The 17,089-nt window shown below is 42.4% G+C and overlaps 1 protein-coding gene across 2 annotated transcripts in view; it reads right to left on the bottom strand.

The window, feature by feature from the left end:
* NELL2 (neural EGFL like 2) overlaps positions 1 to 17,089 on the bottom strand; it is a 244,713-nt gene that overhangs the window by 181,521 nt on the left and 46,103 nt on the right. For both annotated transcript variants that reach the window (XM_048835991.2, XM_048835992.1), the window contains exons 4-7: positions 7,446 to 7,619; positions 7,236 to 7,332; positions 1,792 to 1,864; positions 1,536 to 1,618 (exon numbers count right to left, since the gene is read on the bottom strand). In XM_048835991.2, coding sequence (XP_048691948.1) covers positions 1,536 to 1,618; positions 1,792 to 1,864; positions 7,236 to 7,332; positions 7,446 to 7,619 — 427 coding nt within the window. The remainder of the gene's footprint in view (positions 1 to 1,535; positions 1,619 to 1,791; positions 1,865 to 7,235; positions 7,333 to 7,445; positions 7,620 to 17,089) is intronic.

Here is a 17,089-nt window from a genome sequence, read left to right as displayed (position 1 = left end):
TGGCTCTATGCTTGTGTTTAAAGTGTTTGCTGTAGAAAGCACCTAAGATAGATTTGGTCAACTTAGTGTGAAGGGGTTATTCAAGTAATTGGGAGTACTTGGCTAGCAGTGGACCTTGACAGACACCAATCCACTTTTGAGCTTTCCTGAGAACATGTGGGCAATGGCATCGGCATGTAGAGAACTGAGTCATGCCTGGACATGTGACTTGCCCATGTGACTCCAAAGCTCCATCTTGTAGCTGTGATTCTACACAGGGGGAAGAAAGGGGTTTCCACCTACAAGAGAGAGACTATATAAGCCCCTAGAAACCCCACCATTTTGTCTTCAGCTGGCTCAAAAGATAGCGTCTTCACCCCAAACAGATGCCTGAAAGAAACTGGAACAAAGGACAGTAACTATAGGGGTGTGAGTTATTGCTGGATCCAGACTAGGAGGAAGTCTAGTCTGCAAAAGAAGCTTATTGGAACATCTCTGAGGGTGAGTTTTACCTGCATTTAGTTTCTTACTGTATTAGGCTTAGACTTGAGTGTTTTTGTTTTATTTTGCTTGGTAATTTACTTTGTTCTGTCTGTTATTACTTGGAACCACTTAAATCCTATTTTTTATATTTAATAAAATCACTTTTTAACTTATTAATTAACCCAAAGCAACTACTAATACCTTGGGGAGCAAACAGCTGTGCATATCTCTCTATCAGTGTTATAGAGGGCGAACAATTTATGAGTTTACCCTGTATAAGCTTTATACAGAGTAAAACAGATTTATTTGGAGTTTGGATCCCATTGGGAGTTGGGTACCTGGGTGTTGGAGCACTTCTGGGTGGGAGACAGGAGCACTTCTTAAGCTGTTTTCAGTTAAGCCTGCAGCTTTTGGGGGATGTGGTTCAGACCTGGGTCTGTGTTTGCAGCAGGCTGGCGTGTCTGGCACAACCAGGTAAGGTACTGAAGTCCCAGGCTGCCAGGGAAAATGGGCTCAGAAGTAGTTCCAGCACATCAGGTAGCAGTTCCCAAAATGGTTTCTGTGACCCAGCCTGTCACACCCAGTATCAAACCAGTGTGCCAATAGTACTGCTACAGACATTTAAAGCACTGGCCTTTTTTAAACAATGGTGTAAACTGATGTATGCCCATTGGTAATTGGGTATGTTTTTGATGTGATCATCAGATAGTAGATGTAGATACTGCTTGAAAGTCCTCAGCCCCAGTACTTTCATATTTTTGATCTGTTTTTTGAACAGCTCGGGTTTAGAAAACTCTTAAACCAAAAAAATCCTGCTGCAGCAAGCACTGTAAACGTGGTAACCTGTTTCATTCCAATTTTACTGAATCCTTAGTCTGACAGATAGAGCTTGCATATTTGTAAACCCTTGTCCAGGAATTTTGATGCTATTTACTATGACAATGTACAATACCATGAAAACACTGAAATGTAAGAAAGCTCTTTGAACGGAACATCTGTATTTTTTGAGAGAGATCTGAATTGAAGCCTGAAAATTCCCTATGCCCCACACCATGTCTCTGAGTAACTGTTACCTTAGCTGATGTTTTGGCTAAAATGTCCTGCAGCTCCATGATTTTCTGTACAAGTCCATGGAAGTCATTACAAGTTGGGCAGGCTGGAATTACAAACACCACATTTGTCAAATTGTATATACAATAGGTTCAATCTACACAAGTCACAGCTGACAATCAGTATATTGGAGCTCAAGGTTTTAAGAGAGCTTGCAGGACAAAAAATGAAGCAAGAAGCACACCTTTGATTCTATGGTGTAAGAACTAATAGACTTACTGCGATTAAGATCTGGGCACTGAGAAATAAATCCTTGAGGCATGACAAGTAGCTGCACATCTTGCATTATGCCCTGTGTGCAAGTACAGATAGAAAAGAAAGAAGAGCGTGCATTATTTTTACTGTCAAAATAATATTCCACAGCAATGTTCACCACATAAAACATTAGAGCTCACACAGAAAAACTGCATGAAAAGAAAAACTGCATGAAAAGACCACTATTTATGAATACAGTACTTCTTATTTGCATCCACTGTGGTGATGGGAGAGCAAAGAGTAAATAAAATAGATAGCTGTACATGTACACACATACTGAACCATTTTTAAAGGCATACGATTAAATGTCAAGATGTAATTAAATGACAAGAGTCTGGTTGTTTTGAATTCATTGTTATTTTTAGTTACCCATTGAAGAAAAGCTTGAAAATGACCTTTAAAGCAACTTAAAAAATAATTTTCAGTTTCAGGGTCTTTGAAACACTGTTTTACATAAAATGCAAATTTTCACTGAACTACTGTTGTCAAACAGAAGTGAAGATTAAAGAAACTTGAATCATGAAAAACAGATTCAGACAGCCATTTCATGATTTTGATATGGATCTTGTTATACAGCATACCTAATTCAGAGAAGCAACATATCTATTACACAGCTACAGTGGAGCATGTTGACAATTTAGGAGAACAGTACGTTTAGCATAAAATTCAAATATGCCAGCTGGAAATGACCCGTTTCACCCAGAGGGACAGATCACATGTTTACAGCCAGAATTCACATACATCCTTAGTCATTAAGATATAATTAGCAGCCAGCCACTTTGCTACTCTCCTAAAGCAAAGGCCAAACAGTAATTTAGAAATGAACCATCCTATCACACACACTGCAGATGTCCCTTTCATCTACCCTTCCTTCCATGACTTACACTGATCTTCAGAACTCATTCTTAAAAGAAATGCAATGAACTGGCAATGAATTTCAAACTGATTTATAGTGCTATGAAGAAAAGGTATCAAAACACTGTGGGCTCAATCCTAATTAAAGGCCAAATCCCACACTGATTCAGCGGGAGCAAGTTTAGGTTCAAAACCAAATAAAACCCTAGACCAGGATTTTCACAAGATTTTGCGGGCCTCATTTTTTGGCTATCCAATGTGAGACACCTTAAAAGGGCCTGATTTTCAAAAGTGCTGGCAATACACCTTCAGAAAACCAAGCCCCTAGGCACCCACTAGTCATTTATTAAAATCTTGGGTTACAAGTCTGAAGAGATTTACAGTCCACAACACTATGTTCAATTCTTTTGTTTTCAATGTAACCATTTGTAATATCATATATTGAACAACCAATAAGATCAATGTATTTTGGATGGATTGGTGCTACGATTCCTTGCTGAATTTCATTTAATTTGGCTTTTCTCAGTAAGAAAAAATTCTCATGGTATTTTGACTCCTCTAGATTTTCTTGACAAACAACTAAAATAAACCAAAAAGCAACTACAAATGGTGTCTTTCATTTTACACCTTGATGTGTGTGCATGTTCCACCACAGTCCCAGACATTTCAGAAAAAGGATGAGTATCATGTAAAGTAAGGCTTGAAAAGAAAGAAATAACTACATGTTAATCTAAAAACGGTATTAGTCATAAGCAAATACAGCAAATTAAATGAGTTTTGGAGCACCATAAGCAATTGTGGAAGGGCTCACTCACCGTTGGAGCAACCCCTTGAGTCAGTGTGGGCTGTTGCCACTATCTTTGGCTCCAGCACCCCCTGCTGGCCAGCTGCCTCTGGCCCCAGGTCTTGTGGCTCAGCCCTCCGGCCACAACAGCTAAATTCAGACCCCTTCTGGGGTATCATAAACAAGCCCTCACAAAATCCAAACTGAATACTTCTCCCACCCTCTTGGGCTACTGTGGTCTTTTCTTCTCTACTTACAAATCCTATCTCAAGGCTTCCCTTGCAGAAGCCTACATTGCTCCATCACGTCCCCATTCTGTCTATGTAACCTAACCCTGGGCTTCGCTCAGCCAGAGAGACTGGTCTTCTCTGCCATCTCTCCCCACAAGTACCTCCTTCAGTCTACTTATTACGACTAGCTCCATCACCCTCTCTGGTCGGGAGCCAATTAGCTACTCTCCTCCCCAGGTGCAAAGCCTGACTAATTGGGCGCTTTTGCCAGCCTTGCAGGTGATGGGGTTAAGTCCCATTACGCACATCTCTCAAGATACTGCCCATCAGGACTCTCTCTCCCCATCACTGTACGGGGCCCTGCAGTTGCCTCCTCTAAGTAGTACTCAGATAAACAATCAATTTTTATAACCTAGCATGTCTTCAGAACATTCCTTCTAATATTCTCTAGTTTGGATGTGTATCTGCAGGGCCCCTTTTGCAGCAGTCAATCTCTCTTGAAAGTCCCGGATCCGTTTACTCTCCATGGACAGGCCAGCCTTGTATGATTGCCCTTTGGGTGCTCAGTCAGAGTCCATGATTGAGGCAACTTCTCCTCTCTCCTCATTCAGAGCATCCATTCCCCATGAACTCACCCAATCCATTTCCTTTTCTGCAGGGGACTGTTCTTGGTTTCTAGAGGTTGGGGCACCCTTGCCATGTATTTCCATGGTTCTCAGTGCAGCCAGCTCCCATTTGTGTTGCTGCCAACAATTCTTTTCATATGCCAGCTCTAGTCTTGTCCAAATCTATTCTTGCTCTTGTTATGTGGCCTCCTCTATTATTTTCTGTCATTAGAGTTGCCAATTTTGTTTGGATGTATTCCTGGAGGTGTCAATCACATGACAATCTTTAAAGATAAATCTTTAATTCCTGGAGATTCCAGGACAATCCTGGAGCATTGGCAACCCTATCTGTCATGAGGCTTTCACCTCTTCCAGCTCTTAGTTTGCCTTGTGCAATTGTGTTTCTAGGGCCTGTAGCTGGCTTGGCATTTCTTGTTCGACTCTCTCAATTACATTTCCCCAGTCCATTGAGTACTTGGCCCTGTCTCTAGGCCACCCGGCCCAACAGCCTGTGTCCAGATGAGAGTTGCCTTATGGTTAATTTGTTCATGTGATATCCTTTCTTGCAATAGGACTGGGAAATTAGGCCAGTTTCACCCTACAATTACAGGTGAGGGGAGGTTTCTTAATATATCAGCTCTCAGCTTGTACCTCTGACCTTGCATTTCTATTTCTATCTCTGCTGTCGGGTAGACTCGGTCTCTCTGTGCATGCACGAGATGTACACCTGCAGATGCCAACCTGTTTTTGCAGATGGGAGTCTACTCCCTCAAACCAGTGTCCACCCGCACCTGGAGTCAATCAGTCCTCTCATTTCACATCTAGACACATCAGCAGTTTTGGTAAGCTGGAGCATGCCCACTACTGAGGAAACATGCCAAACTGCAGACTTTCCTGCAGTAACAATCCAAATAGCCATGCTCCATGAAAGGGCAGTCCTTTCTTTTGTGACCTGGTTGACTACACCCGAAACACACCACAAATCCAAATGAAACTGATTAGTTCTCCTACGCTATTGGGCTACTGTAATCTTTTCTACTCTATTTACAAATCTTACCTCAAGGCTTCCTTTGCAGGAGCCTACACTGTCCCTGTAGTGTGCAGTCCCCATTCTCTCTATCTGTGTACTTTAACCCTGGGCTTCTCCCAGCCAGAAAGACCTGTCTTCTCTGCTGTCTCTCCCCCAAATTAAGCTCCTTCAGTTTACGTATTACGGCTTAGTTCCGCCCCCTATGGCTGGGAGCCAGTTAGCGACTCACCACTCCAGGTGCAAAGCATGACCAATTGGGTGCCTTCATTAGCCTTGCAGGGGATGGGGGTTAAGCCCCATCACAGTAATCTTAAACAAAATAATTAAAAATTAGAAAATAATTAAAGTCAAGAATGCCACTTTTCAGTGGATTCTGCCTCTGTAGGCTTGATCACCTCTCAGCCATTTAACAAGGAGACTGACATTTAATATAGAGAAGGAAAAATATACTGAATTTAAAAAACAGATACAGGGCTCAGTTTTCAAAACAGAGTGCCTGATGGGACATCCATTCCATATCTCACACCCACTTGGGATTTAAATCTGTACTTGGGCATGGAAAACATGCGTTTACACATCTAATGCTGATTTCAGCACCAAAGGCAGGACTTGCATTGAAAATTAAAATCAGTGTTTTAGCCAAGATTTAAAAATTAGCAATGCAGATTCAGCCAGGCCACAGGGCCCAGCATCCAAAGAACCCTAGCCTTTAGGGCCTCAAGTACCAAAACATCCTTGTGGAGACAGGGCTGCAGTGCTGCAAGGACCCCCCGAGACAGCCCCAAAATGGGTGAGGTCAAACCATGGACAAGGAGTATGGCCAAGGATTCATCAAATAGGAACTAAGCATGACCATAAATCTTACCATTTTCTAGTCCAAATGCAAAATCTTACTTCTTCAACCTTGCTTTCCCATATAGCAACATGTAGTAATATAGTCATTGTAAAGTTAAAATGCAAACTAAAACACTTGTAACTATTCTCCCCGGGAAGGAAACTTCTCTCTCTTTACTGATGTTAGTCACCTTGTTAATTTTTAACCCTGGAAGATGCTCAGAGACCATGGTGAGAGGTGTAGTTTAAGAACCTAAACACAATAGAAGAATAATGGCATTGAGCACCATGTATTGTATTGGAGTAGATAGCTCTTTCCTCTGGTGAAAAATATTCTGAGACAGAAAACATACATCTAACTGTGCAACAGGCAATACAATCCCTATTCCATTATCTCCGGGGATCCCCTTTTACCTTGGTCACTGATCATGCCCCTCTTAAATGGCTATCTTGCTCTCTAGCCTTACTTATTCACAGTACACCATAATTTGACAGCCACCCAACTGAACTCAGATTTCTTTGCTCATGGGGTGTTGTGGCTCCTGTCACATGCTGTGGATCTCAATTTGGTGTGAGGAAGTGTGTGACAGGATGCATGATGGTTGTGGTAACTTATTTTCAACTCTAACTAATAAAGATTGGCTCCTGATGACAATTCCTTGCTGATCACAGCAGTTTCATTTCAGATGATTAACCCCAACAGCTGATTCAGCACATGGTCCAGGCATTCTCCTCTGTAGAACCTCTTACAGACTCCTGGTAGCAAGATAAACCTTACTTGTCTCAAGCAAACCCCTGGGAGGAAGGTGGTGGAGCAAGGATCCTCTCACCTCCCATAAGGGTGAATCCTTCTGGAAGACAGCTGCCCACCCTGGTGCTGGAGGATGAAATTTGCCTGCCCCTATGCCAAGGAGTATGTTCCGCTTAGGGGAACTGGATCAACAGCAACCTCACATGATAAAGCCTTTATGTACCACAGTATTTAAAATATTTCCACTGCTGCAGATATAGAGGGAACACTATTGCCATTTTTACCTATGTTCAGTCTTTTCCTCTCAGGGAAAGCCTACCTTAAAATAACCATGTGCGTTATTCCTCTGTCCCAACCAAAATGCTGTACCCAAAGGTAAATCCATGTAGGGCTTCTCCACAACCCTTTCATAAATTCTGTTAAGAAACAATAGAAGAAATAAACCTCAAATCATTATCATTTCATTTATTACTGAGCTGGAATGCTCCAGACTACTATTTATTAATATGAAATATCACTCTTCACTTACCTATTGCAGTCCACATGTAAAATCAAGTGTGAGGCACTGATTGCTAAGGAAAGCCTGTGCCACTTATCATCTGCCAAAATGTACGGAAACACTTCTGTGTGTGAGCGATGGCCGCCTGAACGGTAATGCAACCTGATTTCATTTCGATGTCCACTGCTCTCCAGTTCCAAGTACCTACACCAAACATGCAGCATTGAGTCATTAAGCATTCATATCAGGACAGGAGAATGCAACATTGCATATAATGTGGTGCCTGATTATCATATATGAACGATTAACAAGAGGAAGAAATCAAGAGAAGGAGGCCCTCAGTCAGAGTGCAAATAGAGGCTGTGCAATGTTGGTCTCTTATTTACCTTTTAAATAACTCTTTTAGGATCAGAATGCAGCCTTCATACAAGTGTGTCAGATCCCAAGCTAATAAGAATTCCACTAATATCATCAAATTAGATCTCTTCTGTTGCTCTTTAAACACCAATGTGTTCCTTAACATAGTACCATTAGAAATGCAATTCTTTCTATTATTAAAATAATCTGATCCAGAACCACACAAAATCCAGCGCACTACCCTCAGAAAGTGGGCAGAGTATCCTGGAGACGTACAGGCACACTAAATACAATGAAGACAACACCAACTGCTGTGAGTGGAACTATTACCCATCATTAGGGCTATTGGGGTAGTAATAAGCAAGCAAGAACTGAGGCTGGATATTGCCCTCTTGCTTTAGGATATACTGTAACATCCCTTTGCATTATTCATAATCATAGTTTTTGCCAAAGAACTGGAGGTGAAGAAATGCTAGGCCCTTCTGAACTCATATACACTTGGTACAAAACAGCATTATATGTATACCAAAGTTGGGTGAATTTGAGCACAGACAAGCTGGAGATGCAGTGGTAGGTGGATTTAAAAGCGCCTCATGGTCCGACCCACACCAGGATAGACAGAGTTACACCCTGCCTATCCTGAGAACTAGGCCTCTTCTAGTAAGCATGCAACTGCCTGATAAATCATCCTGGGAAGGACAGGGCTTGCTCACTCCTTGCTCAGGTCCTATGAAGCCCCTTATTGCTACATCCTGCAAAAGGGAGCTAAGGGTGGAATGATGGTGATAGTCGGAAGGGACAATCAAAGCCTGAAAAGAGATTCTGTGTGTGCTGTACCATCAACACATGTGTTTTATGCAGCAGTGTGAGAGTCAAGTATTTATTTCATTTCCAAGTCAGAAGTAACTGATCTTACAAAACCCAGACAAATATCCATTACCAAACCTATGCAAATGTATGACCCCTTTAATACCTGCTGCAGATCCACAGCTACTGGCTGGCATAGAGCACACCACTAGCAGTAGGAGTAAGAGAAGGCCCAGGAAAATCTTCTTAAACTCATCAATCAGTATTGCCTGCCCCACGCATTCAAAAATCACAAGCCAGGTTTAAAGATTGGTTTAAACATCATGAGATTTTTTTAAAAGAATAAAACGTGGAATTAATTTGTTTTCTGGGTTTTGAATCTTTACTGTTCACATTTTCAAGCTTTTCTCTGAAACCATGAGATCTAGAAACTTTTTTAAACAAAATCTGGGATTCTCCAATAATCACATAAATGCAAGAGCTGTCACTTTAAGAGAAAAATCACTAAATATCATGAGAGTCGCAATACGATGGCAAGAGCTGGCAATCTCCCTTTTTTTCTGCACAAGATTGATGGAATGGTTGTAGTTTGATACCATGTGTGTGGTTTTGTTTGTTTGTTTTGTTCTAATAGGACACGTGTTTTTCTAAAGTACTGGCAGGATAAGGAATTTAGTTTGCAAGGTGGGTGAGAGGAGACAAGATAAGTGAGTAAAAATAAACTTTTATGACCCCTGTTTCAAGGGAGGGCTCAAATCACATCGCTCCTTTCTTTTAGCTTTTATTTTAATTAAATGAGCCCTGCAATAGCACCAAAACAGTTAACTGTCTCAAAATGGCAAAAGGCATGTTCCCCTTCCTCCCCATAAAGAATATTTCAACATGTTCTAATCTCTGCATTAACAAAGCAGTTAACTGACATCAGCAATCAAATTTACACTCTACAGTAATTTACCTCCTTGTGGCCCAACAATCATTTTTTCATTGGCAAGAAACGTAAACTAACTGAAGGCTCGGCTGCAAAGAAAATGGGCAATAGTGACAGGGCATCAGTCAACTTAACAACCTCCTTCATAACTCATGCTTAAAGGATAAAAATAAGGTCACTCCTGATCAAACAAAGAGGTTGAACATATTGTACAGCTCTTTCAGCAACTGATCACAGATCTAAACCTGAGCAAGAGAGATAGGAATAGGTTAAAAGATCATCTCTTAGAATAGACAAGCGTTTGATCCTGCTCCCTTGGAAGTTGATGGGAAAATGGACTTCCATGGAAGGAGGAGCAGGCCAAGTGCATAGGAACTTTTAAAAAATGAAAAAATAAGTATACTCGTTGTAAAATAAACAACTATTTTGCTCTTTGGTGTATTGAGGACTACACTGGCATTGCAAGCTATCACTTTAAGGGTATGTCTATACTGCACCCTCCTTATGGCGACACGTAGAGTACATACACAGCATGTCACCCAAGCACGGGTATAAACAGCAGTGTAGACAGTAAAGAAGCACTGCTTAGGCAAGTAGAATAGACATGCCACAACCTTAGGGTATGTACCCTACACGTCTTTCTACATGCCCAAGCAGTGCCTCTCCTGTCTACACTGCTAAAAATAGCATTGTTCTGCTGCCTCCCTCCTGCTGAAGCCTTTCCCCACTGCCAGAGCCTTACACTGCCATGTATTGCTACATACCGCAATGTGGACACTTTTCACTGTGGCATGTACCCACATACCCTACATGCTGCTGCCAGTGGTGTGCAGTGTACAGGTACCTTAAGAGTGAGAGGGTTTCCTGGCCCTGCTTGCAGGCTAGGGGGCTCTGTAGGGAAATATGCAATCTGGGCCTAGCAGCCGTCAGTCTGGAAAGGGCCAGCTTAAAGCAAGGAGGGCTGAGTTGTGCCATAGAGCCTTAGGAGTCAACCAGTTTCCTCTCTCTCAGTTTTTGGGTTCTTGTGTGTTATCATGCTGAATTTTAAGAAATAAAGTAGCTTTACATTGCAACTGCCAGTAAACATAAACAGTATTTATGTTTTTTAATCTAACTTCTTTGTGTGTATGCTGTGAATATAACACTTACATAGATGGGCTAGAAGAGGGTTTGCTGGGGAATATTTGGGCCTCGGAATTTACGTGAAATTTTTGGCAAGTGATGGAGTCTGGCAGAGAAAAGAAGGAAACATGGGGTCAGCCCACAGCATTAAAGCAAGAACTTTGATGGGATAAACCATGAGGCTGGAATTTGGATGTGCGGCCTTCTGGATAAAACATGAACTGCAGTTCAGGACTCCTGGTTCTATTTCCAGTTCTGTCACTAACTCACTGTGTGAACTCTAGGTAAAAAACTCTGTTTATTAATCCATAACAAGAGCAAACCACTATTTATCTGCCTCACAGCAGGGCCTAATTAGTGTTTTTAAAAGCTCTTGGTGATTGTTAAACAAAAAGTGTGCTGCTGTATCTAAATGTAGATGATTACCAGTTTCCACCATCTTGCTGTTATTTTTCACGACTACAAAAATAATAAAGGTCCAAGCAAAATCTTCCAGTGAGTAAACACTGACCAGTAATGACAATGTAACTTTAAAAACTCAGTTTATAATCCAGCTGGAAATAAAACATGCCTTCAGCAAGGGGAAAGACCAGCCGTACAAATGATTATTAATTTACGAGGGTGAGTCATGGCACTCAACATGAGAGCGGGGAGCCACTGTCCTCCTCCTCCATCTTGTCATTATCACACAGCTTATCTTAAAAGTTAAAAAATTAAAAACAAAATAAAAAAAACCCAAGCACCACTAAGGGAATAATAGTTTATTGTTCACAAACAATGTATAGAGGCATCAAGGAAACACAGTGACAGAAGCAGCTGAAACAGCACCACCTTAAGCATGAACTAATGTTATGAAACAGACACAGGGGAGGGATTGGGGCGTTAATCATTTTCATTTCATATCAGATTCACCACAGAGTGGGCCAGATCCTCAGCTGGTATAAGCTGACTTGACCCCATTGATTCAATAGACCTATGCTATCTACATCAGCTGATTTTCTCTAAAGTATAAAAGGGATAGAGTGTCCTCAAGATCAGGGGCATCATTTCAGAAAAATTCAGGGAGCCTGGGAAGCGGGGGCCAGTTGTGTCAGCATAAAGAACACCATATTATATCCTGCAAAGTTGTGGTGGGGAGAGAGGGGGAAGAGTGTAAGACATAATGGAGCATATAGCTCTATGAAAAGTCAGGGGGGCAAAGTCATACCAAGGTTCGGGGGTGGGGGGCTGCCCTCCCTTTAACCCTTAGAAAATGATGCCCTGCTCAAGATGGGCAAATATACTTAGTGATGGAAATCTAAGGCCAAATTTTGCACAGAAAGAAACTACAGTAACTTCTGTTAACTTCAGAGGGAGCCCATGTGAATAAGCGATGGCAGATTTGGGCTGTGATTCTCACAGATGCTCTCCCACACCTACAGAAAAGTAAACTAAACCTTAGAAAATCAACTTGGATAACGGGTAACACACAGTGACAAAAATATTCTAAATGTCTCTGCTGTGCCAAGAAGTTCTAAATGTGTAGGCGTGGAAAATGACTGCTGGTAAGGGGGTTTACATTTCCATTCTGGGAGCCAGCTGTTCTCCAAGGAAGATTTACTTCCAGGGAGAGCAAGAGGTGGTTTGTACTGTTGGCCTCTCCCAGGGGTTCTGCTGAAGGAGCCTCATCAGCTGAACTAGTGTATCCTTTTTCCTGCACCCACAGCCCAAATTCATAGATTCTAAGGCCTAAAGCCGTGGATCTCAAACTTTTGTACTGGTGACCCCTTTCACACAGCAAGCCTCTGAGTGCGAAACCCCCCTTATAAATTAAAAACACTTTAATATTTAACACTATTGTAAATGCTGGAGGCGAAGCAGGTTTTGGGGGTGGAGTCTGACAGCTCGCAATCCCCCCCATGCAATATCCTTGTGACCCCTTGAGGGGTCACAACCCCCAGTTTGAGAACCCCTGGCCTAAAGTGACCCTTGTGATCATCTGGTTTGACCTCTTGTCTAGCACAGGCCATAGAACTGCCCCCAAATAATTCCTAGAGTAGATCTTTCAGAAAAACATTCAATCTTGGTTTAAAAATGGTCAGCAATGGAGAATCCACCACGACCCATTGTTCCAATGATTAATTACCCTCACCTTAAACGATTTACACCTTATTTCCAATCTGAATTTGTCTAGCTTCAACTTCCAGCCATTAGATCTTGTTATACCTTTCTCTGCGAGATTGAGCAGTCCATTACTAAATATTTGTTCCCCATGTAGGTACTTAGGTAACGTCTACACTGCAATGTAAGCCCAGGGTTAGTGGGACTCGAGTCAGCTGACCCTGGGTTAGAGAACCCAGAGCTTGAGCATCTACATTGATTGTTAACCTTAGGTTAAGAATTTTCTAACCCAGGCTCAAACCTGCGGCTCAGACGTCTACCCTGCAGCACGCAGTCCCAAACTCCTTAGTGCCCACCTGAAATGTGGTCAGTCTAGCCCTTTGACTGTGGTGCACTGTGGGAAAACTTGACTGTCCATCCTGCACATTACAGGAAGTCTGAACAGCCAGCAAACAGATCCTGCCAAGCAGTCATTTTGGTCAGTGCATTCCCAGCTACCTGAGCCACCAACATGGAGGAGGCACTTCTCTTCCTTGCGCTTTAACTTCTGTGTCAGGAAATGTGCAGAGCTTTTGTAAGGTGCTGGTGGACATTTCAGCAGTGTTTTCTGGCCCATCAAAGGCACCTGACACAGCTTATGATGGAGCAGGAGGAGGAGGACGAGGAGGAGGAGCACCCAGGCTTGGCAGACTCAAACTTCTGGTGCAGGGCCAGAAGTACAGACTGGAGGGATCACATCGTCATGCAGACCTGGGATGACCAGCAGTGGGTCCAGAACTTTCACATGAAGAAAGCCACATTTCTGGAGCTTTGTGAGCAGTGTGTTCCAACCTTCCAACATAAAGTCACACATATGAGGCCACTCCGCCAGTCCAGAAGCAGGTTGCTATAGCCATGTGGAAGTTGGCTACTCCAGACTGCTGCCCCAGATCCATTGCAAACCAGTTTGGTGTTGGAAAGTCAGCTATGGTTAAAGTGGTCGCAGAGGTTTCTGAGGGAATCGGGCATGTGGTTTACCCCAAAGTGGTAGGCATAAAAGATATTGCTGAAGTAATTGCTGGCTTTGAGAGAACAGGGTTTCCAAACTGCTGGGGATATTGATGGGACTCATTTGTCCTCCTCAGTGAGCACATAAACCACAAAGGGCACAACTCCCTTGTTACGCATGGACCACAGAGGGCAATCTATGAACGTCAGCGTGGATTGCACCGAAAAGGTTCATGATGCCAGGAGACATTCACGGACAGGCTGGGGCACTATTCACACCAAGTGACATTATCAATGGAATTCCTGTTGCACCACCAGCACACTTCTGAACAAAATGCCAAACCCCAGTCTCACTTGGGACAATGATTTTGTCACCTATGGATTACACGGACTGCCTCTAACTGAAGTGGGCTAGATTTGGGAATGGAACACACTTCCCCAAACATACACACAGAGTTAATGGTTTTCAGGTGGCTCGATAGACCATAGAATGGTTACACAGCCGCATACTTACAGGCATGGCAATGTAAGGCTATTACTTGTAAGAGACAGGAATGGCCCTAGCAGAAATCAGCCTTTCCACTAAAAATACACTTTAAAGTTGCCTCTTTACTGTTTGCATAGCCCAGTCACCTCTTTGGAGGGGGCGGGGATTAAATCTGTCATTAATGGATGCACCCTGCTAGCTGGGCTTCTCATAACTTTTGCATTGGTTCATAGAGCAGAAATCCCTCCCATTACTATATTAATACACATCAAAATGGAGCCAGACACGGACTTTAGGGGTAGCTTCTCTCCCGTCTGTGTCTGCTGCAGGCTCCACAGCAGGCTGTTTCTCAGTGGGGTGCATCAGCTCCTCTGAGTATGGATCCAGAATATGCTGCTGCTCCAAAGCCTGTTCTGGAACTGCTTTCAGCGACAGAGTGACTTAATTGTCCAGATTCAGTGCCTGCTGCGGGCTCCCATCGGTCCCATGCTGGATTCTGGGGTCAGTAGGTCACCATCCTGGCTGACTAGGTCATCATACACCACTGTTGGCTCCTTGCCAGTGACCAGCACACAGTCAAATTCCTCATAAAATAGGCATGATTTTGGTGAGTTACCTGAGGTGCAGTTCTGGTCTTGGTTTTTCCAATACTCACCCCTGAGCCACTTAATCTGCTCCCTGCACTGGTTACCAGTCCAGTACATTTGCATAGCTGCCAGCATCTTCACTATTTGCTAGTATGCATGATCATTGCTGGTACTCTTAATAAAGTCCACAGTTTTGCTGGCCTTGCACTAGAGAGAGTTACCAAAATCAGTGTGCTCCTGTGACCATGAAGCAGCATGCTTTGCAAAAGGCATGTTCTGTTCAGTCTCCACTGCAAACACAGAAGGGTCTCTGATGGTGCGTTTGTAGCTCAATGGGAGGTCATGTTCAGCTGACTATCCACCAAAACCCCCAAATCTTTTTCAGAGTCCCTGCTTCCCAGGAGCAAGACCTGTATTCTGTAACTGTGGCCTACATTCTTTGGTCCTATATGTATAGATTTATATTTTGACATATTAAAATCCATTTACATTGCTTTGCATCGATGCCCTTACCTGTCTCTTCATTATTTATCACTCCTCAGATGTTTGTGACTTCTGCAAACTTTCTCAGTGATGATTTTATGTTTTCTTCAGATCACTGATAAAAATGTTAAACAGCATAGAACCAAGAACTGATCCGTACAGGACCCCACTGGAAACACACCCATTGATGACGATTTCCCATTTACAATTACATTTTGAGATCTATACGTTAGCCAGTTTTTAGTGTGTGCCATGTTAATTTTACAACGTTCTAGTTTTTTTTTTAATCAAAATATTGTGAGGTACCAAGTCAAATACCTTACAGAAGTCTAAGCATATTACATCAACACTATTACCTTTATCAACCAGACTTGTAATTTCATAAATAAATATATAATTAGTTTGACAGGCTCTATTTTGCATAAACTCACAATTATTTGCATTAATTAGATTACTCTCCTTTAATTCTTTATTAATCAAGTCCCACATCAGCTGCTACATTATCTTGCCTGAGATCATTGTCAGACTGACTGGCCTATAATTGCTGAGGTCATCCCGTTTACTCTTTTTAAAAATTGGCACAACAACATTAGCTTACTTCCAGTCTTCTGGAACTTGCACAGTGCTCCAAGATGTATTGAAAAATCAACATTAATGGTTTAGAAAGCTCCTCAGCCAGCTCTTTTAAACCACTCGGATGGAAGTTATCTGGACCTGCTGATTTTAAAAGGTCTAAATTTAGTAGCTTCTGTTTAACATCCTCCAGAGAATGAAAAGAGGTTCATCATGGCCATATGATGAGACTATATCATCTGTTTTTCCCCAAAATACAGAACAAACATTTATTGAACATTTCTGCCTTTTCTGCATTATTATCGATAATTCTACCATTTCCACCTAGTAATGGACCAATACCTTTGTTAGGATTCTTTTTGTTACTACCATGTTTTTAAAATTCCTCCTTATTGTTCTTAATTCTGCTGGCTGTAGATTTCCACCTGTATCTCTTGGCTTCCCTTATCAATTTTTGACAATTACTAACTTCTTTATATTCATTACTATCAACTTCCCCTTTCTTCCATTTGTGGTGATCAGGAACAGTCAGCATGGATTCACCAAGGGCAGGTCATGCCTGATTGCCTTCTATGATGAGATAACTGGCTCTGTGGATGAGGGGAAAGCAGTGGACATGTTATTCCTCGACTTTGGAAAGACTTTTGATATGTTCTCCCAAGGTATTCTTGCCAGAAAGCTAAAGAAGTATGTGCTGGATGAACGGACTATAAAGTGGATAGAAAGCTGGCTAGATCGTCGGGCTCAACGGGTTGTGATCAATGGCTCCATGTCTAGTTGGCAGCCAATACCAAGAGGAATGCCCCAAGGGTTGGTCCTGGGGCCGGTTTTGTTTAATATCTTCATTAATGATCTGGAGGATGGTGTGGCTTGCACCCTCAGAAAATTCGAAGATGACACTAAACTGGGAGGAGTGGTAGATATGCTAGAGGGTAGGGATAGGATACAAAAGGATCTAGACAAATTAGAGGATTGGGCCAAAAGAAATCTGATGAGGTTCAACAAAGACAAGTGCAGAGTCTTGCACTTAGGATGGAAGAATCCCATGCACTGCTACAGACCAGTGACCAAGTGGCTAAGCAGCAGTTCTGCAGAAAAGGACCTACGGGCATTGGTGAGGCCTCATCTGGAGTACTGTGTCCAGTTTTGGGCCCCACACTACAAGAAGGATGTGGAAAAATTGGAAAGATTCCAGCGGAGGGAAACAAAAATGATTAGGGGGCTGGAGCACATGATTTATGAG

Source organism: Caretta caretta, chromosome 1 (genome assembly GCF_965140235.1).
Source record: "Caretta caretta isolate rCarCar2 chromosome 1, rCarCar1.hap1, whole genome shotgun sequence".
Lineage (NCBI taxonomy): Eukaryota > Metazoa > Chordata > Testudines > Cheloniidae > Caretta > Caretta caretta.
The sequence above is the reverse complement of the archived record's forward strand: the minus strand, read 5'-3'. Positions and strand labels throughout refer to the sequence as shown.